Here is a 24,868-nt window from a genome sequence, read left to right as displayed (position 1 = left end):
AGACAGGGTATGGCCTTCAGATCTGTATTCTAATTGCTGGTCCACAGGGTGAAAAAGCCAGCTAAACATACTCTGTATGTCTGAGAATTGCTCCGATGCCTGTAAATCATCAGGCAATGAAAGATCATGATTCAAAACTGACTGGGAACATTTAATAACAATACTGTTAGTACCTAACATGGATCGTTTACTATGGGACAGGCACTTTGCTTAGTGCCTTAAATGTATTATCTCATTTCATGTTTACAACAACTCTGGAAGGTAGAAACTAACATTTGCATCCCAATTTCAAACATGAGGCACAGAAGACAACAAACCTTGACTAGTTAGTGCTGGAGATGGAATTAAACCTAGGCCCAACTGATTCATGCATTCAACCAATGTACTACATGGTCTCCCATATTTCTCAGCCCTTGACTTCTTTCCCCTCCTAATGAATGGTCAAGCAACATGTCAGCCTAAAGCACTGTTCAGAAACCTTTTGTTTTTGTAAGCTATCGTTGCCTAACAAACTGCCTCAAAACTTACTGGCACAATGCAGCAATGATTTTAGCATGTCCATGGATCCTGTGGGCCAGAAATTCAGACATAGCACAGTGAGATGGCTTGCCCTACCCTGCTCCATGATGTCTGGGGTCTTGGATGGAAAAGCTAGAAAGACTGGGAGTGACTCAAAAGGTGCGGGCTGGAATCTTCTGGAGACTTCTGTTGCCTGTTGGCCCTAATAGTCAGGGCTTCCTGTGACCCGGTCTCAGAAGTCACTTAAGTAAGATCAACTCTGCTAACCTCTTTTGGTTGAAGTATTCATAAGCCAAGTTCAAGGGAAGGGGGAATAAACCCCACCTCTTAATGGGAGGCACTCCAAAAAATTTACAGCCATGTTTTAAAACTGCTACACCATTCTTACCCTTTTAATTGGCTTCAGAATATCCAATACAATAAAGATGGCCCCATGCCGAAAAGCAAAAGATGCTTAAGCAGGATAGAGTCTGCAAGATATATTCTCTTTCTTCTTACCTTCTGGTTTGGGAAATATTTTTGAAAGAGCATTTTCTGCTTCATGTTAGTGAACAGTGTTTTCTTTAGTCAGGTTGGAAGAGACATTATAATTCCATGGTAACCAACAATGTGAAAATCTTAGTGGCCTAAAACCACTGAAAATTAGGGATTTTTAATGAAAGTGGTTCCCAGACCTGAGTTTGCATCAGAATCGGGTTGGGAGCTTGTCAGCTACACATTCTCTGCTGGTGGTTCTTACTTGGCCTCAGGTAACAGTCTGCTGACCAGTCTTTGGGAGACTTCTGTTGATCCTTTAAATTCATCTCTAAGGAGCAAGGCTTCTCAGGATCCATAAACAGAAAGCCACGCTGAATCACGTCATTGTTCTTACTTAAAGGAACCCAGTTTTTAAAAAGAGACAGTGAGAGGACTGATCACCTAGATCTTGGCTTCCAAAGTCTTTTGGGGAACAAAGCAGGGGACAGGGAAGCAAATGGAGAGACAGAGAGTCCTTTGAATAACACACACTGGAGAGGCCAGGCTGCTTTTGTTTTTTTAACCTCTGGTTTCAATCTCCCAGTTATACTTCTGCTAGCAGTTTCATAGGGGCGGGGGATACTAGTTTCCCTTTAAAGTAGCAAGTGTGTTCCATGTGAGAGAAACCTTTGAAGTCTGGTACGGATATACCCAATGAAGACAAATATGAAGACATGAGAGGGACATTTCTTGGGGTGGGGATGGGGATCTGAACCAGTTAGGAATTCCCCAACCTGTTACAGTGTTTTTGTGGAAGAAGGTGGGGAGAGGTAGGGGGAGAGAAAGAGCAAAGAGAGGAAAAGGGAAACCATGACCAGCGAAGCAGTTCCATGCAGTTTGAACTGTCAGCTTTTGCAGGTTGGTTTGTAGCATGGGGCAGGACAGCGAAGGGGCTCAGAGATTCTGCCTAATGCCTTTCAGCTGTGCCGCAGATACTGGAGCCAATTGGAGTTCACAGTTGAATATATAGGAAGATTGGCTTCAGGACTCTTCTATTTTATTTTGGATTTGCAATCTAAATGCCACCCTCCACCTCCTAAAGTCCCAAATCAATTGCAAAAGTGGGGCTGGCAGTGGGGCAGGAGGCCGAGCCTGCATGGCCAATCTGGTTTCTGTTAGGCAGGTCACTGCACTCCCAAATGCTGGCTTGGCTTGGCTTTGATGAACCTCTTTGGGAGTATTTCATCTATTTCTGTCTTGGAATAGCTTTTTTCTTCCTCAGAAGAGAGCTTTCGTGAAGGCTTATTTTCCTGATATTGACAAGACAGATGGATTCTCTCAGCGTTGGGCTCTAAATCCAGATTTATCTATAGTCATTTTTCATGTTGTCTGTTTTGGTTCATTTTCGGTCCATTTGGGAACAAGAGAGATAGGTAGATCTATGACATGGAAAGGGGATTAAAGTTCGGACTGCAGTTGTATGTATTGTAATGAAAATCAACACGTCTGCAGTGTTTAGCATTTTAATTTAAGTTTTATTAGCAAAAACGCATTGGATTTTGTTTTCAGTGATCCTTCTCTTCTATAAGTTTTCCCAATGGATTTAAAATAGCTAAGCCAGGCATCCATTGCTGATAAGGACCTAGCTAGAATCTGGGCTACTGTAAACTGGCAGCATGTAGCCAATAGGGTACTTTCGTACAAATAAGGAAAAGGCACCCTCAGCAGGAAAGCAAGGGACAAGCAGGCAGGTGGGCAGCGTCTTTGTGAGAGCGAAGGCACACGCCCTTCCTCTGGGAAGTGGCAGCCCCTCTCAGGACTCCCACTTGGCGAGAGGACTTCGGGATGGGTTCCCATACTCCCTCACCCCATTGGGCGGGAGCCTTATAAAGTGGCCCCATAGGTCACAGATCCTTGTACTTGGCTCTCTCTGTCACATTGCATGAGTGTTCAGGATTTGAAGGGCAGTGTAATCAGAAACTGTCTCCAACACTGAGATGTATTAGAAATGAAGCCAGAGGATGACTCCAGGTTTATAATTATAACAGGTCTGAATTACTCCATTACTTTTGCAATGTAAGAAATGTCACATTTCTGTATTGTGTGAATCAAGCAACCTCTAGTTCAGCCACCCCCATCTGAATTGGCAGGAGACTCAGTAGCGGTCATTTGGGGCTTTCTCTCCTCTTGCAAGATCATCTAAGACAGGCCAGCAGAGTGGGTAGGAGGCGAGGGGAGGGCTCACACTGTTGGGGGGACAAGTGTAGGTCTCTGTGGTTGCCATCGTGCTGCTGTTCCTTGCTGCTCTGCGATGCTGCCTCTGAGAGTGGATCCCCACCACCTGTCTGCTGTGCTGCGCTGGGCAGGAGCACAGGGTCTTGTCCGCAGTGGTCCTTGCCACTGCCCATAGGCCATCCTTGGTGGCACTGCATCCAAGTGGGCTCAGGTTCCCACCATTCCTGGAACTCACAGTCCTTTCCCCTTTACTGCATTCCCGGGTTGGACAGCTTTCTTCTGCTTTCGAGTCTGGAATTATGAAGGCCTCACCCCAGCCCCTTCTCCACAGTAGCACCTAGTGGCTCAACCAGAGCCACCAAGTGCCTACTAAGCCTTCCCAGGCAGATAAAGAGGGTCCTGGCCTTAAGAGACACAAAGGCCTGGCCCCTCACTTAGATTGAGAGGGAGGCAAGTGAGGGATAGATGGATAGCTTCACCTCTCATTGATGAATCTAGATGAATCTTCCAGATGAAGGGCGGGCAAAGTGCAAGGTGGTTCCTCAGTAGAACACCCCACTGCCTTAAACACGTGATAATTCAGCCTGTGACATAATATATTCCAAACCCACCAGTTATTATTTTGAGCATTTCCTATGGGCAAAACACAAATTGTGAAGGAAACAAAGACTTTTAAGAAACCTTTTGCCTTCCAATAGCTTAGAGTTTAATTGAATTGTGGTGGGGAAAGAGAAGAGATTTTCACAAATCCCTGAAATTCAAGACGAAACATAGGAATTAACAGAGAAACAAGTGAGGAGTTAGGGAATGGAGACATCCTACTTAGGTGGTGCAAGGGTAAGAGATATTTCATGATGGAGGCCCTGTGGGAGGGTGGAGTTTTAAAATCATTCTAAGCAGAAAGAACGATGTACATAAAAGTGCAGAAGAGGCTGGGCGCGGTGGTTCACACCTGTAATCCTAGCACTCTGGGAGGCCGAGGCGGGCGGATTGCTTGAGGTCAGGAGTTTCAAACCAGCCTGAACAAGAGCGAGACCCCATCTCTACTAAAAATAGAAATAAATTAATTGGCCAACTAAAAATATATAGAAAAAATTAGCCGGTCATGGTGGCACACGCCTGTAGTCCCAGCTACTTGGGAGGCTGAGGCAGCAGGATCGCTTGAGCCCAGGAGATTGAGGTTGCTGTGAGCTAGGCTGACACCACAGCACTCTGGCCCGGGCAACACAGTGGGACTCTGTCTCAAAAAAAAAAAAAAAAAAAAAAAAAAAAAAAAAGTGCAGGAGGGAGAGAGTGTGGGGTTGCCTAGGCTGAGAGATTGAAACTTAAGGGGATTCAGGGGGTGGGGGATGGAGAGGAAAGGGCGTGAGGAGGAAGAGTGGAAAGGAAGGGTGTATTCATTTCTTGTGACTGTAACAAGTCACCACAACCTGGGGCGTTTAAAACATTGGAGAGAAATGTATTCTCTCATAGTTCAGAAGGCCAGAAGTCTGAAATCAAGGTGTTGGCAGGGTTACACTTCCTTTGGTGGGAGAGATTCCATATCTTGCCTCTTCCAGCTTCTTTCTGGTGGCTGCAGGCATTCCTTGGCTTGTGGCCACATCACTCCCATCTCTGCCTCCGTCTTCACATGGCCTTCTCTCTCTGTGTGTATACGACCTTCCTCTGACTCTTATTAGAATAATTGTGATGGCATTTAGGGCCCACCAGAATAATCCAGGATAATGTCCTCATTGCAAGACCCTTAATCACATTTACAGCCCTCCCCCCTTTGTTTTTCCTAAATAAGTTTAACATTCACAAGTTCCGGGGATCAGGACCTGGTATCTTTTGAGGAGACCATTATTCTGCCTGCCATAGAGGGTAAAACCCAAATGTCTCTCAGCCTGACAGCCAGGCTGAGAGTGGCTGACCATAACATTGGAGAAGCCACCCAAGACTTTTATACCAGGGGATCATGTGAACAAGTCTCTTTCAAAAAGAAGCCCCCTCTGGTGAGGCTGAGGGCAGACAGCAGAGTCTTGCAAGCCAGGGACAGTGAGGGACAGTGTTAGGGAAGAGACAGCGGAGACGAGGAGGAGAGAGTGAGTGTAGAGCCATTGAAGGGCTGCAGTCAGAGAGTTTGGCAACCATGTGGAAGTGCGTGAAAAGGGGAAAAGACTCACCCAAGAGTACTTCTGTTCCAGCTGACGGTGAGCTTGGTGGGACCTGCTCTAGCAGGAAGAAGTTGGCACCGTGAACTGGCATGGTGAGAAGGTTCGTTTTGGTTGGCAACAGGCTTAGTTTTAGAAGGAAAAAAAAAAGTTCTTTTTCATTAGTAGTAGAAAGTTGGAACAATGATGGTTCCTTGAAATGATCCAAGAAAAACATACTTTGGGTGTTTATCTTATTAATGTGATTTAACTTTAATTTGTTTTAAAATTTTAATTTACTTTAATACCCAAAGGAACCAAGGTCAGTCAAGAAATCCAAGAGTGGAGTCTGTCATAGGGCCAAGCCTCAGAGACTAGACCTGGAGCAGCAAAGTCACCACCAACGCGGGGCCTCCTAGCAGCAATGAGTGGGTCTTCAATTTAGAGATTATTGGGATCCATGCCATTCTTTTCTCTCTATCGACTCTTTTATTATTTCCTTCTACTCTCTTTAATTCTTCTCCTGGTTTCATTCTACTTTTTTATCTTTTTCAGAGTCTCTGCTTTCTTATAACCCTGGATTACCATGAGTATTATGGCCTTCCTGGTTAATTATGCTTCATGGGTAATCCCTGCCCCACAGTGGCCTGTTTTTTCTTTACTTAGCAGTTCAATCCCTGAGGGAAAAAAATCCAATTGGGAGGCGAAGTTTTGCCCCGGGCTATAGGGTAAGTTGCTAGCCAGGCTGCAGATTGGCTGCCTATAGGTCTAAAAGTCACTCCTGATCCAATCAGCTACAGCCAGGGGCTGGGATCATGTGATACAAAGGTGGGATCATGTGACACAAAGGCCACCTAGCCTTTAGCTGGAGCAAAGCATAGCTTACCTAAGAGCAGTCAGTGGTCTTCAAAAAAGTGTGATCCTTGGAGCAAGGACATCCTGGGAACTTGTTAGAAATGCCAGTTCTTGGGCCCTACCCCAGACTTCTTGAATCAGAAACACAGGAGGAAGAGCCCAGCCCCCTGCATTCTAACCACCCTCCTGGTGATTCTGGTACCTGTTCGAATTTGAGAACCATTGCCTTAGACCAAGCAAACAGTACATTGACTAAAAACAAATGTTTGAATGAAATCATGAGAGAAAGTCAGGCATTCCAGGTTCAGTAGGTTTTAAACAAAGTGGAAATGTGGATGTTAGTTGATCCTAAGGATGAGGAGAGGATGGCATTTGTTATAAATCACTATTTTATGGATGCAGAATTTCAGTGTTTTCTGTCATTGGATGATCTGATTTCTCTGGGTTGTATTGGCTGTCCCAAAAGATGAGCTGTGATAAGTATTGTCACCCCTACCTGTTCACTCTCCCCTACCCCCATCTCCCACCCCACTCCTTCCCTGACCCTGTGAATGCACATTCCTTAGAGACACCAGCCTGATGCTGAGTTCCCTCCACAAATTTTGACAAATCTTGCTTAATAAATGATTATATTTCTGGTTAGGGTTTTGTTTGCTTCCCAAAAATTGGTTAACAATTTACTTTGAGTCTTGTGACATTCAGGTCATTTACGCCTTTCCTGTCTTTTGCCTGCCAGGGTAAGAAGTTCAGTTTGTTAGTTTTTTGGTTTTTTTTATTAGTGGATTTAATTTATATGAATGTGGATTACAACAACAAAAAGCAATAGAGAAGGTAGGAAAGAGAGTAAAAGGAGAAACCTTCATTGTCTTTCCAGGGTATATGAGCATGTTAAAGCCCAATAGAGAACTAGGATTAGGATAAGGTTAACTGAGGCCACCTAAATTTAAAAGAGGCCACCAAAATACTCAGTAATCAAGAAAAATGTTTTAATGCAATATATTCAAAAATCAAAATCAATGCAAAAAATATTCATGATAAACAAAGTTTCAAAATTTGAACTAGAGACAGGATTTGATTCCCTCTGTAGCCTGTTCACCTTGGTGGACAGCAAGCAACCACCAAGCCCTGCAAGGTGGAGGAAGACACTGGAGCCACAGGGTGAGTGTTGTTGAATGGATACATTGTCCACTTGGTTTGAAGCAAGATAAGCATTCACTATTTCCTACTCCTGAAAAGTTGAAAAACTATGCCAAGCCCTCTAAGAAGCACTGGAATTAGAAAAAAGGTGCTATATTTCTAACATAAACAATCGACGTCTCTATTATTTATTTGCTTTCTTCATAAGGAGTAATTTGGAGCTTCCAGTACAGTCGCATACCACATAGCTGGGAACACTTCTCCCCACCATCCACCTGGTTTTGATCGATAAGGATGGCTGATCAGTCCAATCCAACCCTTCATCTGATGCAGAACTTGTCTGGTCTAGTGGGATGACCATCCCATGATTTCTTCCCTATCCCCAGGCTCATTTTTGTCTTCTCTGTTTGTCCTTGTCACTCACAGGTCTCATATTCAGAATTGTATGATGAGAAGAGCAGTAGAGGAGGCAACCCTATGTTCTTATCCCAGCTCAGCCACTAAGCAGATGTGTGACCCTGGGTCAATCATGTCTCCCCCGGGCTTCAGAGTCCTTGTCTGTGGCATGAAACTAAATCCTCTCACATTCCTCTCTGCTTCTCAAACTCTGTGCTTCCAGCTCAAGTTGAAGAAAAACATGACAGTAAAAATCCAGCACTGCTGACCCTTCCACATGACCAGAATGCCCTTCATGAATGTCTGTCGAAGTCTCTATCTGTCTCATCTTTTCATCAAATTGATATATCATTTATTTATTCCACAAATATTTATTGAATGCTTCCCATGCAGGAACCACTTCCCTCAGCCTTGAATAGGACAAAGTTCCTACCCTCACGGTGTGACCAGGCATGAGCCACATAATGATGTTTCAGTCAACAACAGGACCACATATTCAATAGTGGTCCTATAAGATTATGATGGCACTTATACAGAAACCTGATATATGCCACTTGATATTGGCATCACAAATGAAGTACAGGAAATGATGGATATTCAGTAATATTGCTGGAATATTTGATTTTCCATGGGAAAAAAATATGTATATTAATAAAAATATATTGGCTGGTCGTGGTGGCTTACACCTATGATCCCAAAACTTTGAGAGGCCAAGGCGAGAGGATCACTTGAGGCCAGGAGTTTGAGACCAGCCCAGATGACAAAGAAAGACCCCCATCTTCATAAAAAATAAGAAAAATTAGCCATGTGTGGTGGCACATGCCTGTAGCCCTAGGTACTTGGGAGGCTGAAGTGGGAGGATCACTTAAGCCCAAGAGTCCAAGGTTATAGTGAGCTATGATCACACCACTGCACTCGAGTCTGGATGACAGAGTTAAGACTCTGTCCTCCCTCCTCTCCCAGAAAATATACATATGTCATCTAGGTTTGGGTAAGTACACTCTATGATGCTCTCACAGTGATGAAATTGCCTAATGACACATTTCTCAGAAAGTATCCCCATCACTAAGTGATGCATGACTGTATTTATACACCCAGGGAATAAAAAACACATTACTTTATTATCCATAAAAATGGGAGCTTAACTTGAAGCACCATAGACATGAATCCGATAAAAACATGCAGCGACTTTACCTTCTAACTAGGTAACTCTTGACTGAGACATGGGCTATCTCGGCTAAAGTGTGTTAAAGATTGGCAGCAAGCAGAATTTCTCCTTCGTGAAATCAGGAGGCTTGAAGAAAATGGGAAATAGACCGACTTTCTCACTGTTTTGTAAGTAATACCATGTTCAGGCACCATCTAAAATCATGGTGACTGGTGCACGCTCCGCACTTTGGAAAACAATGTCTCACTCCCATGAAACAGTAAGCAAGAAGTGCTGCTTCTCCTCTTCACGTCCATCACCTCTCAAAGAATCTATTTCTTAGGCTTTTAAAGTACCCCCACCTCCTTCTAGGGGCCAGTGAGGTGCCTCATGGGCCACAGGGTTATGTGATGGGAGAGATGACCTGTTATTTCTGCAGCACCAGCCAGCGGATTGGCCTGTCATCTCAGAAGCATCAGGATTGGAGTTCTTTTTTTTTTCTCTTTTATGGATACACAATAATTTACATATTTATGGGCTACATGTGATTGTTTGTTACATGCATAAAATGTGACATGGTCGAGTCAGGGTATTTGGGGTATCCATCACTTTGAATGTTTATCATTTTTGTCTGTAGGCATCATTTCAAGCCCTTCCTTCTAGTTACTTTGAAATATACATAATAATGTTCTAAATGTAGTCTCCTAGTCTGCTGTCAAACATCAGAACTGTTTCTTCTGTCTTGCTGTGTTTACATGTTCTTTAGACCATGGTCTTAGGATGGTGAATGAGCTTTTATCCTCAAGTTGTATATGTGTGCAGGGGTTGGGGGAGTGAAACTGGGGACAAGGGTACAGCAGAGGAAGACTAGGAGTTTTCTGAACTTCCTTAATTCACAGTGCTCTTTTCGTAAAACACTTGAATGTTCTGGTAGTTGGTTGTGCCGTTATTTTGTTATTTTAGATAAATTTATTTTGGAGCCGGTTAAGACTTTGGAGATCATCTTCTCCCCCTACAACCCTGCACTGCCCATTCCAGTCTCCTTTGGTAAAGGAGGAAACAGAGGTTGAGAGAGGACAGACGTCCTGCCCATGGTGACTCTGTCCGTAAGCAGCAAATTGGAACTGGCATCCAGATGCAGGCAATAGAAATCCATCACAAGGCCCCATCCTGTGACTCAATTGAGTTGTTCACACACTTTCTTTCTCCCCTTTCCAGGCAGTGCTGAGCCCTCTCATAGCCATCGCGCTGAAAATATCCCAGATTCACGAGAGAACTGGCCGGAGGGGACCTACGGTCATCACCTGAATGGAGGAAAGATCACTCACCAGGGCCAAAGAGCGCTCAGCGGGACATGCTTCACCGATGCCTTCTTGCTACCTGTTTGTGCCTTTTATGACTTTGAAAAAAAAAAAAAAGATATTTTGCTTTTGGGGGGCAGGGGGTGGGTAGGAAAAAAAATCTGTTTTGTTTTGGTTTTGTCCAGTTCCTCCAAATGCAACAGGGTCTTTAATGGCCTGTTAAAGCTGCACTATCATTTGATAACTGTATTTTATCACACAAAGGACCTCCCCTTTTGAGAAAGAATAAGTGGGCTAGGAAACTGTTAATCACAGCATCTGAGCATCATTGGTATCACATGGGAAAAGCTTCTAGATAATGGAAGAGAGGGTAGTGCCAGAATTAAACTGACCCTGAGCCACAGGTACCCCTGGGTGGGCAGAAGAAGACACTCTTCAGCATGGAGGAGGATGTAGCTCTCCTCCCAGGTCAGGTGTCCAGTGAGGGATGGTTTTAGAACTCCTGATAGCCCACCTCACCCCTACCAACCACCTGACTGCCCCGCCTCCCCCATCTCCTTCCCAACATCCCTGTGTCACCTTCTCTCACATCTTCTAAAGCTTTCTACACATCACAATGGCACGCTTCCAACAAAACGTATCAAAGGATGATTATTTTTCTTATTTTATAAATACTATTATTTTAGCTATTAAGCCAGCTTCTTTCAAATCCAGCCATTCATTGTGCAGGCCGGAAGAAGTTTCTTGACAAGACTCTGCAAATGAGTGATTTAAATTGGAGGGGGGGGGGAGAGGCTTCCTTGATTATATCATGTAGGTTGAGACATGGGTTATACAAATACCTCCTGAAAAGACAAAAATACCACCATGTCTGAGATCTCTCTGATTTTTCCATTAAGGACCTATTTGAATGCACTTGTTTGGACCTAGTTCTGATCTCACTTGCAATGGCTGTCAGAGGAGAGAATGAGATGCTGTAACAGTGGGCAGCGAAGTGGATGGGGAAAAAAACATTGCTGGTGGTATATGCCGGATGAGACAGAGGGGAGGGTGAGGACCCCTACTGGAAAGCAGAGGGTCACAGCTGGCTTTCTTCGCTTGGGAAAAGGATACTGCAGCTGCAGCAGCCTCTCCTGTACTCAGCCAGGACACTTGGTGCGTGGGACCTGTTTGCATCTGTTTTGCTTCCTTGGGAACGGCACACTCACTTATCCTGCCATTTGTGGACATGACCTGGTGCACTTTGACTGTTAAGCAATGCATTATTGCTGTAGTCAAGGTTAGCGCAAGCAAGGAAACATTCCCAGTAAGGTATTTGTTTCCATTTTCTGTCTATGCTTCTGTCACAAACTTGCTAGGACATTTAGTAGCCAATAAAAAAAAAAAATCCTTATTTCAACCTTATCCAAGGATTGTGGGTTTTTTGCTTATTCACTTATCTCACCATCTGAGAAACCTTAGTAGTGGTCACCTTATCCTGATAAATCTGCTTTGCAGAGTGCTCATGAGCGCTATGTTTCACTATTATGAGCTAGTAAATTTATTAAATAAATGGAACAGAAAAGGGGAATTACTGAGAACTGCCCTTGGGAGTCAGCAGAAACTAAAATGGTATCTTATCTTTCATTGTAACTATCTTCATTTCAGAATAATAGAAAGGTGGCTTTGAGCTGAGATTCTAAAGAACCACTTATGAAATTTATCAGCAGTGGAATAAAATTTGCCCTATAGCTTTGGTACTCATCATCTCTTAAGTGAGGGGCCAGCCAACCATTCATTAATTGTGGATGTGTAGGTCAGGATAATCAGACGCATTCTTAGGCATGTCAGTTCTAGGTAAGAAAATATTTATTTTTTTCTGAAGGTTCTGAACTTTTAATCATCTCAAACTTTTACGTTCAAATGTAAATTAGTCCTCACTTAAAAAAATCTGTTTATTTTGATATGGAGTCATGGGTAATCAGTAGCCCAAATATTTACCCATTTATTCATCAATTCATTCATTCATTTAGCCAGCATTGGTTGAGCAACTAATCTAGGCAGAGTTCTGTATTAGATGTGACAGGGAGATGGATAAAATGATATTGCTGCTCTCATGAGTTTATAATTTGGGAACAGGGGATTATGACAAACATACACAAATATTCAGGTTGACACAAGTGGTATAGTAGAAGCACAAACAATGGAATGGAGCAAGTAAATCAGATGATGGGACACTAGACGCAAAAAGGGGTCTTCCCAAGAGTAGAGTTTGTAGGATTTGTAACCATTTATATAGTTTCACCAGGGGTGAATAAAACGTGAAGAAAGACTAGGAGTTGAGAGCTAGCACGGCGGGAGAGGAGGCTGGTTTAGGGTCTCATGTGGACGGGTGGGGTTGAAGCAGACACAGGGGTTATGAATATCTGGCAGAGCAAAGGCTTGGGCCCCACCATGGAAAGAAGCAGCTGCACAGCTACCCATGGTCACAGAGCTGCTTCTCAGCTACGTTGCCAAGGGAAAGGTCCTCCCGTAGCTCTAGTGCACAGCCTCACTCTGCAACCTGCTCTCATTCTCATTGTCAAGGTATTATTTCTGCCGTACATGAAGTCCAAGCTTCTCTTGCTGAACTATACATGCATGTTCTCTCGCCTGATTCTCTGGAGAGGTGAAAGGCAAGACATCACTCTTTCCCATGTGATGTTCTTTATGTTCTTAAGGATGGAGCTCCAGCCACTGGTTTTGAACAGTAAATGACTTGACAGGTCCAAGAATGTTGTGGGCACCTTACAGCAGTCCACCGTAGAGGAAACTATGGCTAGAGTGCGGTAGCTGGCAGGGCCACTCTGGGATCTGCTGTTACCGATGGGTCCACTTACTGCACCATGAGCCTGCAGAAAAATGGCCAGCAGCACTATGCGTAATGTCGTGGCTCTTGACCAGGACAGTACTGCCGCCTACCCAGGGGGTGTTTGAAAATATGTGTGCATATGGGCCACGGAGGAGCACTTAGTGGGAGGGGACCACAGATGATACGCATCCTGCCAGGCGTCAGCCGGACTCCCAGAATGAAAAGTTGTTGCTGCTCAGCCAGGATTCTTGAATTTATTAAATGTTCTTGAAAATGGGTAGGCAGCCATTATTAAAATGAGATCATTTATCAGATCTTACCAATCCAAGTGCAGCACATGCCTACAGTGTTTGTGGACAAAGTGTTGCATGACATTGTAGGCCGAAGGGCTTGACATGACAGCAAGGCGTTCTGAACAGGGAGCCTCACACGGATGCGCAGCCCCGTGGTGATGCATAGGGCTGAGCTGGCTGCTCTAAGCATGACGGGGACTTTTGATTGGCCACCTGTGGGTCAGTGTAAGGCATGGAATTTACTTTGATGGCCAGATCAGTCAGTAGTGGCAGGTGTGGGGAATTTAAAAAGCACCTGCAGGAACTGGTCGTGCCCTAACAGGGTGACTCCATTCCGTTGCTGGATCACGCACTGGATGTCCTCAAAACATGTGGACACTGACATCTCAGACACCTGCCTTGAGATGATTTCCATTCCTGAGAAACCGTGTGGCTTTGGAAATGACGTAACCACCCGTAAATCAGTCTTTGGCCCTGCAACGGTTACAAACAGCAAGAGATTATCTGAGGCAGCAGAGCTTAGCAGAATGCCCGTTCCACTCCAACCTGCTGGAGTTATCAGTAGAAATAGCTCATGCAGTTGACAGCACACTTGGAATGTGAGTCAGCCTAGGTTGTCGTGGAACTTTATGGAATACAGTGAAGACATGAATTATAAATCCTTGTCATTATCATCTTTCCATGTCTGTTGGCACCTAGTATGTACCCAGCAATGTAGGTGACCTGGAGCAATGCCTCACCAAAGACAATGTATTTAAGGAGGATCTTGAAGGATGGATAGGAGTGTCTGTAAAAGCATTGGTGAGTTTTTTTTTTAATGGAGCAGTTGAAAATGAACACAGTACATCTCACATATGCAGAAGATGCAGCATTATTTATTCTATAATTGACCTTGCCATCCTCATCTTCTGGGATGGTGGTAGTGCTTATTTAAATTTGCTGCTCTGGCTGGGCGCGGTGGCTCACGCCTGTAATCCTAGCACTCTGGGAGGCCGAGGCGGGCGGATTGCTCAAGGTCAGGAGTTTGAAACCACCCTGAGCAAGAGCGAGACCCCGTCTCTACTATAAATACAAAGAAATTAATTGGCCAACTAATATATATAGAAAAAATCAGCCGGGCATGGTGGCGCATGCCTGTAGTCCCAGCTACTCAGGAGGCTGAAGCAATAGGATCGCTTGAGCCCAGGAGTTTGAGGTTGCTGTGAGCTAGGCTGACACCACGGCACTTACTCTAACCTGGGCAATAAAGCGAGACTCTGTCTCAAAAAAAAAAAAAAAAAAAGGGACAAATTTGCTTCTCAAAGGACATTATGATATGATGATACTGGAGGGCCATCAACTCAACTCTGAGAATTCCCATCCCCATTGACATGTGAACTTATTATTCACATGTGAGAGTAGGAAATGAGCAAAGGCTGTCTGTAGTGGGTATTTTCCTCTTTCCACTTTCTCATATTCTAAGTGCCTCACCACCATTTATGGAATTATGGTTCCCAAGCCATCACCAGTACTTCTATCATAAAGAGAAAGAAGAGGATATGCGATATCTATTTCCCCTGAGTGACTCTGCCAGCCATGACTCATGTATTATTATTATTATCAATCCCAAAAGGACACTCTGACTTGCGCAGTGAATTTCACTGCAGAACATCTCAAACAGAGGGTTTGTTTTGGGTTACACCTATGTTCTTGATGCTTGATTCAGAGTACATATGTTAAAAAAATCTTTAAGTGCCTATTAATATCTCTTTTTCAAAAAGACACACCCAAGGCCGGGCGCTGTGGCTCACGCCTGTAATCCTAGCTCTTGGGATGCCGAGGCGGGCGGATTGCTCAAGGTCAGGAGTTCAAAACCAGCCTGAGCAAGAGCGAGACTCTGTCTCTACTATAAATAGAAAGAAATTAATTGGCCAACTGATATATATAAAAAAAAAAAAAATTAGCCGGGCATGGTGGCGCATGCCTGTAGTCCCAGCTACCCGGGAGGCTGAGGCAGAAGGATCACTCGAGCCCAGGAGTTTGAGGTTGCTGTGAGCTAGGCTGACGCCACGGCACTCACTCTAGCCTGGGCAACAAAGCGAGACTCTGTCTCAAAAAAAAAAAAAAAAAAAGACACACCCAGATTATCATCTGAATCAATATTTGGCGTTCAATAATATTTGGGTTTGCACAAAGATGAGCTTATCTTGACACTCTGTTGGTTTCACATGATGAAGAATACTTTGACTTAAGGTTTTCTATTGATTTTTTTTCTGACACAAAAAAATGGCAAAAGAGAAAGTTTAAGTACAAAATTTATTGCAGTAAAGAGATTAAAACCCTTTCTTATGTAAACCAAAATTAACATTTGTTTGACCTGACTACCATAAATAGTAGTTGGAAAAACTCTGGAAGAAACACTGATGATATTGCTTGTTCAGATCAGTGAATATGCTCAGACCACCAGGGAAAATTTCAAGGTAACTGTCTTAGGAGAGGGATGGAAAGAGATGACAAGAAAGGGATGATATATTGTATTAGTAATTAAATGATCACTTCCTACCTGGACAACTGTGAGTGACCTTCATATCCACTCACACCCTTCATGTCAAGGATTCAGATCACAGATTCCCAAATTCATGCTTTGTGGATCAGGATTTCCTTTCACATGGCTTCCTGTGTATTTGTCAGAATATGCTTAATCTGCACACTCAGCAGTGATGGGGAAGAGGAGGCCAATGAGGAGGCCCCACCCCGTCTTGTTCACCCCCTTCCTCCTTGAAAGAGCCACATCCGTCCCTAAAACTGTGCAAAGCCCTTCCTGTGCTCATTCATCCAGGGCCTGTCATCGTTAGGAATCATACTTACCATCTGTATAATGATCAATTGAAGAGAAATTATGCCATGAAGTGAGGGCCCAGCTCCTAGCAGAAAACATGGAGGGCTTATTTACACTTTAAATAACTAACCCTAAAGCAAACACCTCTGCTGCTCCAAGGGTTTTAAGATATTACAGCAACCTTTGGGCTCCACTTTCTTTTAAAGCTCATTTTCTGAAAAGAAAGAGAAATCAGCATTGCTCCCTGGAAGGAAGGAAGTGAGACAGGGCTCGCTTAGCACAGAAGTATGAAGTAAATAGGTCCTCCCAGGTCTCTCTAGGGATCCTTCTTCACCCTTCTGGGAGGTACTGCATGTTATTTTATTGGACAAGTTTTTTAACTTCTCAAAGTCTCAGTTTTATGCATCTGTAAAATGGGAATAATCATAGCACCTCTGTTCTTAAAGACTGAATGTGCATGAGGACTAAATAATACGCATGAAAAGTTCATAGCATGGAGCCTGCCATATATTAATGAAAGGCATTTCATAGCTGTTAGATATTAACTCCAGCATAAATGCCTCACTTGACAGGAGGAAACTGAGGCCCAGAGAGAGGAGGATTCTTGTCCAATTCTGTGCAGAAGCATCAGGCTGCATCTCTTTCCACCACCCTGCCACCTGACTTGTCTTCTTGTATTAAAAATATTAATATAACAAAATACAATAAAGCTAAGGAGGAATCACTGGGTTTTTAAATAAATGTCCTAAGTCTAAAAGTCAAAATCTGTATCTTGAGACGTAAAGAATTTCCCGTTACTGATGAAAGTACATCATTATAGTCTCTTGTCTTTCAAATTATAGAGATTTACAGGGACAGCCTTTGAATTACATATAAATATTTTTTAAACTTTACAAGATTTATATCAAATTGCATATGAATACCATCTATGGCTAGTACAAATTCTTTTCTCCTCTGAATTCTTTGTATTATGAATTATGTGTTCTGTCTATTCAATGGGCATCTGTAAGACATGTTATCATATCTGTTCCTATGAGGACCTCTCTTAAAAGTAGCTCATTTAACATTTTGTGTTTGAGCCATTTTGAGAGTGAATATTATAATGATCACTTTGCTTTCACATAGAATAAATACACATAATTAAAATAAAATAATACAAAATAACATTCATGAGTTCCAAGGGCATATCTTCCACGATGTGAAGGACTGTGTCACTCTGGTAGTGTCGTCATTAGGGGCAGCTATAAAACCAGCTAAAGGAATGCTGAGCAGCCTACATGTTAAACAACACACTGTATCTTTGCTTATTAGGAAGGTAGTACACGAAGGCACGTGGCTGCCCTGGCAAGCAGCTCTGTCCCTCCCTGTCTGGGCTGTGGGAAGGGAGTTGAGTGAGAGCAGAAAGGCTGTCTGTGAGCTGAGCTCTAACAGCAGTCCTGAGGCTTGCCTGGGTGGGGATTAGCCAGAGTCCCCTGAAATGTCTGCTGAAATGTCCCCTGAAATGTGGCCACGCGCTTCCAGGGCCCCCACCCTGCCTGTGCATGGCCGAGCAAGTCTGTGGAATTGGGCGGCTGTCACACGCAGCAGCCCCTCCACGAGCTCATCTGCAGGGCCCCCCGTGTGGCTTTTCCTCCCGCAGTCCCTTGCCTGCCTTTGCAATTAGCCCACGGGGTGCGCCACGCGTGCCGGAGAGCTCTCCTGCCTTTGGCACTCTGGGCTCTGCCTCTCAGCACCCTCTGATGTCACTGCAACTGCCAGGGCGGCCGTGGACTCCGTGTAGGGCGGCGGGGCCTCTGGCTGGGCTTCGTTTTCATCCTGGAGTTCCAGGCCCGTCTCTGTGTACGGAGGTGGAGGAACCTCAGAGGCCCCTCCCTCTGCAGGGCGGGTCTGTTTCTCCGCACCCAGGCTCTCTTCGTACGCTGGAGGGTAGAAGTCTGGCCTGGGGGACGAAACATCACACACACAGGCATTATTTGGGCGTCAGTGCCAAAGAGGCATGTGGCTGCCTCTCTCAACTCACATTGTGAGAAGCTAAACTGTTAAGAAACATTGATTTTTGAAACAGATGTATTTCTCGCCTGGCATCATCAGTTGTTTTTTTTTTTTTTAAGTGTGCTGATCTTCCAGAAGAACTTCTTTATCAACCATACGATGTGTGCCTCTAGTTATATTTTTTGCAGCAGGTTATTCCAAGCTGTTCCTTCTCCCTTGCTCATTCATTCATGGAAATAGGGCCATTCGGTGTGAGATTCCTAGCAGACGCAGCGGACTTCTCCCTACCCAGTGCTTAGTCCACTAACATACTCGTGCCCAGCCCCACACAAGTGTCTTCCACTCTATTGCACTCACTAGCTCAGATCTTCACAGCCAATAAAACAAAGAAGGAAAACCAACTATGTGCAGATCCCTGAACTATACCAGATGCTTCTCTTTTTCCTAACACTCCTTCAAGTCTCAGCAGCTAGTTTTAAAGAAAACATATGAATGCACTCACTTCTCAAACTATTTCAATGGACAACTTTATGCAGATTTCAGCTGCAGCTCTTTCTGTGCCAATAGGCCAACGGTAAAGGGGCCGTCCAGGCCAGGGCTGATGCGCTCATTGGTAACCTTGCCCAACGTTGCTAATTGCTAAACCCTTCTGGCTCCTCCATTATGAATGGGATGGGGGCTGGGGTGGAGAGGAGAAAGAGAGATGGCTGAGCTTGGTTGGATTGTATATTTATAGAGCAAGTCCTTCAGCATGTTTATGGCGTGTAACCACAACAGAACAGGGACTGCCATTTGTAGCCACAGCTCCACTCCAAATGTTGCCAGGCCCAAAGCCAGATAGCTGCAGGAGCTATCTACTGTATGGCATAAATCTCAGCCTTCACCCAGAACAGCCAAGGCTGAGTCACAGGGCACATGTGTAAAGACATTTTGCACAGATAGGTGAGCTGTTCCCTGGAGTGATTTGAGAGGCTCTGTGATGGCCACCGCCTGTCCCCAAGTCCCAACACCTCTTCCAATCCCTCCCTCCTCCCACTGCCATGTACATTCCCAAAGCCCTGAATTCCACCACTCTAGACTCATTCACTTTCATAACCTGAACCTGGGGACCTATTCTGAATGCAAGGGCTCCTGAGAAACTTCCTAGAACTTCCCAGTCTGACTTACTAGCCATTCCGAGTGGGCTGAACCATTAATTAGATGCAGCAGAAAGAGGCAGGCAAATTGGGATGTTATGATGTCCCTAATTTACTTTCAAATATTTCAGCACAGACAATATAATATTATGCATGGGTTAGTAAATTTAAGCTACCTCCTAAAGGCAATCAGTTACATTTATCAGGAATTCATACTCTAGAGCTAGTCATCTAATGACTGTGAAAAACCCGAAAATCATCACTCTAGAAACATCTTCTACAATCACTTCATTTATCTTAATTTCTCATCAAACCCAGAAACCTTGCTGGTTAGTATAATAAACATTGGAAATGAGTTTTGGTTGTTGTAATTAGTATCTTATTGATTAGCATAAAAGAAATCAAAAATGAACCATCATGGTTAAGATTGTTTGTATTCAAGATACATGGAGTAGCTAAAATATTTTATATACTCCCTTACCCTTGCATGAAGAGGGCAAAAGAATTTATCGAGTCCTGCAGCCTGTGTCTTAAAAATGTTACCTGAGGTTTTATCAGTAAATGTTCCTGTGTTTTGCCAAGAATTGATGGTGGTGGTGGTGGTGGGGTCCCGGTTGCCTGATACAGACCCTAAGCTTAAGTGAATCTTCTTTTTTCTTGTGGTAAAATATATATAACATAAAATTTACTATTTTTAAATATACAGTTCAGTGGCATTAAGTACGCTCATATTGTTGTGCAACCATTGTCAGAACTTTTCCATCATCCCAAACCAAAACTCTCTACTCATTACACAATAACTCCCCAATCTCTCCTCCCCTAACCCCGGTAACCATTGTTCTACTTGCTGTGTCCATGAATTTAAATACTCTAGGTACTCATATAAGTGGAATTATACAATATTTTCCCTTTGTGACTAGTTTATTTCACTTAGCATAATGTTTTCAAGGTTCATCCAAGTTGTAGCATGTGTCAGGTTTTTCTTCCTTTTTAAGGCTGACTGATATTCCATTGCATGTACACATCACATTTTGTTTATCCGTTCATCCATTGATGGACGTTTGGGCTGTTTCTAACTTTTGGCTATTATCAGAAATATTGCTATGGACATCGGTGAATGAGCATCTGTTCGAGTCCCTGAATTCAATTCTTTTGTGTGTATACTCAGAATTAGATATAGAATATAGAATTGCTGGATCAAATGGTAATCCTATATTTACTATTTACATGAACCTCAATTCTGTTTTCCACAGAAGTTGCACCATGCTACATTCCCACCAGCAAGGCACAAGGGTTCCAATTTCTTGACATCCTCACCAAAGCTTGCTGTCTTGTTTTGTTTTTTGATAATAGCTATTCTAATATGTGCGGTGGTAAGGTTAACTAAATCTTAGCTTTAGAACATTGTCACCTTGTTTTGAATGAATCTTTTTCATAAGGTGAAATCACAACACCTAAAAAGACAGTAAGCTAGGAGTTCCCTGAGCTCACAAAGTTTGCAAGTCTGATTTTATGCCTCCTGGCTCACTGGTTGTGTGGCAGAATTTGGTCTGCGACTTGTTTTCCTTATAACCTGGTAGCCAGGTTATGGGGAGTAACTAACCATTACCTGCCTCTAACTAATGACAATTCCCATGATATAACAGAAGAACTTGAGTTCTTAAATTGGCTCAAGTGCGTTTTCACTGCTGGAATAGAGTGGTGGCGTTGGTGATAGTGTTTCTCTAAGATAAATTCCCCCTACATCATGATTTGCCCAAAGATGGTGCCCAAAGATGGCACCATTCTTCCTAATGACTAACCCCAGAGTAATTCCTCAACAATAAAGCTTCATACAGCCCATGGGACATGTCATTTGCTCCACAGTAGGATTAGAAATTATTCCACTTTTACACCACTCAGCCCATCTCAGCCCTTCTCAGTCCCCCTGGCTGTCACACATACCTGTCCACCGTGGCCAGGGGCAGGGCCCCACAAGCAAGGTGTCGTCTGAGCACAAGGCTGAACAACCTTTTGCTTTCACTCGCCTGGCAGTAGCTGCTCCAGAAAATTCCATTCAGAAGGATGACAAACCCCAGAGACAGAAGCACATAGGCCACGATGAGGCCGCCCCAACAGTTCGATAAGGAGGCAGAAGACAGGAATGCGGCCCCCAGGCAGACCATCAGGAAGCCCGTCAGGAGGGCGAGAAGACAGAGAATTAGGCCAGTTCTGTTCTGCATCCCTGCTCCTTAAGAACCCAGCCCCCTGACCCTGCCACTCTGCTCCAGGAGAATGAGCTCATTAGCTAGTGTGCAGCTTTATACGCTCTGGGACCAACTGGCCTTTGGACAATTAGATGAAGCAGGCACTTAGAAGCTATTCATTAACCATCTAAAGTAACTACAATATCCTTGGAGGATTAACCTAAAAACACAGCATTGTGTATTGCCGGAAGGAGGAGCTCTTTGGAGCTGGGTATGACACTTGGCTGTTCCCAGTTGTTTGAGCATATGTCCTTCGTCCTTTGATTAACCCCTCTGGTCTCTTAATCCCCACCGAGAATAATTCCCCACTAAAAACTAGACGAATTGGCATTTCTTGAAGAACTGTCTTCTCTGTGGTTTGGCAAGGAATCCTTTACTGGTTCCTTCTTTCTTTCTTTGTACTAAAAAGGCATTTCTTCAAGGTTCTTAACATGTTTGTCTTGACTCCTCAACGAATCTCTCCTTAGTGTCACACTACAATATTGGGAAAATCCCAAGACAAAAGTTCAGAATGTGAACTCCCCAATTCCTGTTCTGTTGACAAGATGATGGGCTTTGGCAGGAGGGAAAGAAGAGTGCTGGAGAGAAGGATGGTCTAATAGGCAGAGCCCTGGGAGTTTGTGGGGATTTCTGGGCTCTGAAAATCCTATAATCTTTTCCCTCTCATAAAACACATATTAACTGAAAGTTGTTTTAGTAGATGCTGCTACAAAATGTTCCCTGTGCTTGCTCCCAAACCTTTGCTCTGTGTAGCATTGCTTCTGTTTTCTGTCTGGAATTTGCTTCCTTCATCTTGACTGTCTTTGGTTGGAGACACCTTATCCCAGATCTGGTTTATGCCCTGATCCCTCCCCTTTTTGTGTGTGATGGTTTGTCACGTTGCTGCCAAAAGTCTCCTTCCCAGAGGAGCTCTTAGTCATATTTGCCCAGAGGAGTGACCTTCAGTTCCTCTTTGCTACTCCTCTCCCCTACTACTTCATTACCAGCATTTTCCATTTACTTTTCCAACGGGAAGAGCAGTGCATTGCCCTAGTAGTTCCACGCATCCCCTTTAGCCTGGTGCCAACATCTCCTTAGCTCTACCTTTGTGCTGGGGCTGGGAGAGAGAGGAAGGCACTGTGGATCAAAAATGATGTGAGGCACTTCCCCATTGCACCCCCTCACCCCTACCTTTATTAGCTTCAATCCCAACCCTGAACTACTTCCATCTTCTAGTCTGGATACTATCCTTGTAATCTTAAAATAATTCTTTCTCCCTCCTTCTCCAGTTGGCCTGGAGGTTGGCAGATTCCTAAGATGCTCCCCAGTGACCCCCAGTGTCCATGTCCTTGTGTAAGTAATCTGCTCCCCTTAAGTGTGGGCTGGACCTAGTGACTTGATTCTAACCAGTAGAACATGGTAAAGGTGATGGGAAGTCACTTCCATGATTAGGTTGCAAAAGATTGTGACTTCTGTGTTGCTATCAGACCCTCTCTGTTGCCCTCCTGGCTGGTGCCTTTTGAAGAAAGAGGCTGCCATACTGGGGGCCCATGTGTCAAGGAACTGGGGGCAGGTTCTGGTCAACAGTCCGTGAAGAACTGAGGCCCATAAGGAACCGCATCCCACCAGTGACTGTGACCTTGGAATCAAATCCTTGCCTAGTTGAGCCTTGAGCAACACCTTGACTGAGAGACCCTGAAGTAGAGGATTCAATCAAGTCCTGCCCAGATTCCTGACCCACAGAAAGTGTGCCATAAGAAATGTGCTTTATCTTAAGCTAAGTGTTGTGGCAATTTGTTAGGCAGCAATCGATAACTAAAACTTTTTTTTTAGGACTTGGAAATCAGAGGCGACCATGCATGTTAAGTGTTTATCTCAGCACCTGGCACAGAGAGTGTGCCCTGTGAAAGCTAGTGGCAATCGTCCTCTCCAACCTTGTCACTGTCATTTCTGTAGCAATTTCAGGCAGTTGTGAAAGACCCAGGATTCCCAGCTGAGAGGTCAGGACTAGGAGCTGGGTCCCAAGAAGAGGTAGACAGTGGAGACTCAGAACCACCATTGAGAATCAGAGTAAGGAGGGACAGCACCTTCAATGAGAACCGTCCATCCAGAGGGTTGGGCTTCTTTATTTTAGACCAAACTGGGGGAATAAATTAGACCAGGGATTATGACAGATCAGACCTCATTCCTGTGATCACATCGGCCTATGAGCAAATAAGTGTCTCTATGCTTTCCTGCCTCCATACCAAGGAAGGACTCTTAAAGGACTCTACAACCATTGCCTTATAGTTTGCAAGGCAGGTTCTTCCTCTCAAATACTCTTTGAGAAGACCCCTGTCATTCTGGAGCAGTGTTTTGCTGTCGGCATTGATAATGATGGTATTCTGGGGGGGGAGAAATTGGATAGGAAAGAGCAAAATACGGGAAATTGCAGAAGGATGGAAGAACTCAATTCTTGTACATAAAATGTATATAAAATAAACTACAAATTCCTGGAGTCAGGGTATTTGAGGGGCTTATTTGGGGTGAGATATGGCAGCAAGGGTAAAGGTACAGGAGAATCTGTAGTGTATGAGAGAAGTAGATGGAAAAGGGAAAAAAAGGAAATATGAAAGTATCACTGGGAGCCATATGTCTCCTCCATAACTGTTAAGAAATACTAGTGAAGTTGAGGCTGTTTTTGCAAGTTCGTGTTTATTGTTATTAAATCTATATTATTAAATAATTGTAATTTTTAAAACTATGACTCTGCTTCAGTTCTAAACCACATGAATCACTGCTCTATAAGTATTATTCTCTTTTGATGCCTCAAAAATGACGAAGGATCACTAAAATCAATGACTTGTAGTTTTAACAAATTCTTCTTGTTATTTCCCTATTATTTGTGTTATCGTGTGTCCTCTTTGCCCATTATTGCTGGCAGTAAAATCATTTTTGAAAAAAAATGAAAGTGGATGTGTGCTTGTTTCCGTGATAGTGAAATATCACAAACGTTGAGAGAAAGCACCTTGTTCTTCAGCTATCTTGAAGGGGTAGAAGAAACCCAAGCAGAAGAGCAGTTGTAATGACAGAAGAGAAAAGCAGGCTGCATTTTCAGGGCTAGAGACGAACAAAAAGAATCCAATAATGAAGCAAACACCAAGAAGTTGCCTTAAAGAGTCATTTCAGGGGACCTTTGGCTCTCGGGCTGAGCTTTACCTATCTTCTGGATCTGCCTTCTCTCCCAAGCCAACTTGCCTGCTCTTGCCCACCCTGCCACTATTCAGCACAGATTAGGAGAGTAAGGGGCCATTCAAAGGTAGGGAAACTGCAGGAGAGAGAGACTGATGATTCACCTAAGTTCAAACAGACATCATGGCACTGATGGGAAATTGATACTCAGAAAGGAGCACAGCT

General features: G+C 43.9%; 2 protein-coding genes across 2 annotated transcripts in view; one reads left to right on the top strand and one right to left on the bottom strand.

Annotated features, from left to right (window-relative positions):
- The window catches only part of PGM5 (phosphoglucomutase 5), a 164,055-nt gene extending 151,786 nt beyond the window's left edge, over positions 1 to 12,269 (top strand). Inside the window, exon 11 of the mRNA XM_012737040.3 lies at positions 10,096 to 12,269. Within this exon, the coding sequence (XP_012592494.1) occupies positions 10,096 to 10,185 (90 nt within the window). The 3' untranslated portion in view covers positions 10,186 to 12,269. The remainder of the gene's footprint in view (positions 1 to 10,095) is intronic.
- A 3,138-nt stretch (positions 12,270 to 15,407) lies between these two features.
- TMEM252 (transmembrane protein 252) lies at positions 15,408 to 21,507 on the bottom strand. Its single transcript, XM_012737028.3, has 2 exons — positions 21,192 to 21,507; positions 15,408 to 18,058 (listed from the first exon to the last, which is right to left on the bottom strand). Exons 1-2 carry the CDS (start codon positions 21,467 to 21,469, stop codon positions 17,779 to 17,781), a joined length of 558 nt encoding a protein of 185 aa, XP_012592482.2. The 5' UTR covers positions 21,470 to 21,507; the 3' UTR covers positions 15,408 to 17,778.
- Between the last annotated feature and the right edge of the window lie 3,361 nt (positions 21,508 to 24,868).

The sequence above is a fragment of the Microcebus murinus genome, chromosome 12 (assembly GCF_040939455.1).
Source record: "Microcebus murinus isolate Inina chromosome 12, M.murinus_Inina_mat1.0, whole genome shotgun sequence".
In the NCBI taxonomy this organism is placed as follows: Eukaryota; Metazoa; Chordata; class Mammalia; order Primates; family Cheirogaleidae; genus Microcebus; species Microcebus murinus.
Note: the sequence above shows the minus strand (reverse complement) of the source record. Positions and strands in the feature narration are given on the sequence as shown.

Excerpts from the sequence above, each read along its gene's own strand:
- TMEM252 (XM_012737028.3), bottom strand. The coding sequence starts at position 21,469 with ATGCAGAACAGAACTGGCCTAATTCTCTGTCTTCTCGCCCTCCTGACG. Across the intron at positions 18,059-21,191 it reads CCCCTGGCCACGGTGGACAG|GCCAGACTTCTACCCTCCAG; the intron begins GTATGTGTGACA and ends TTCGTCCCCCAG.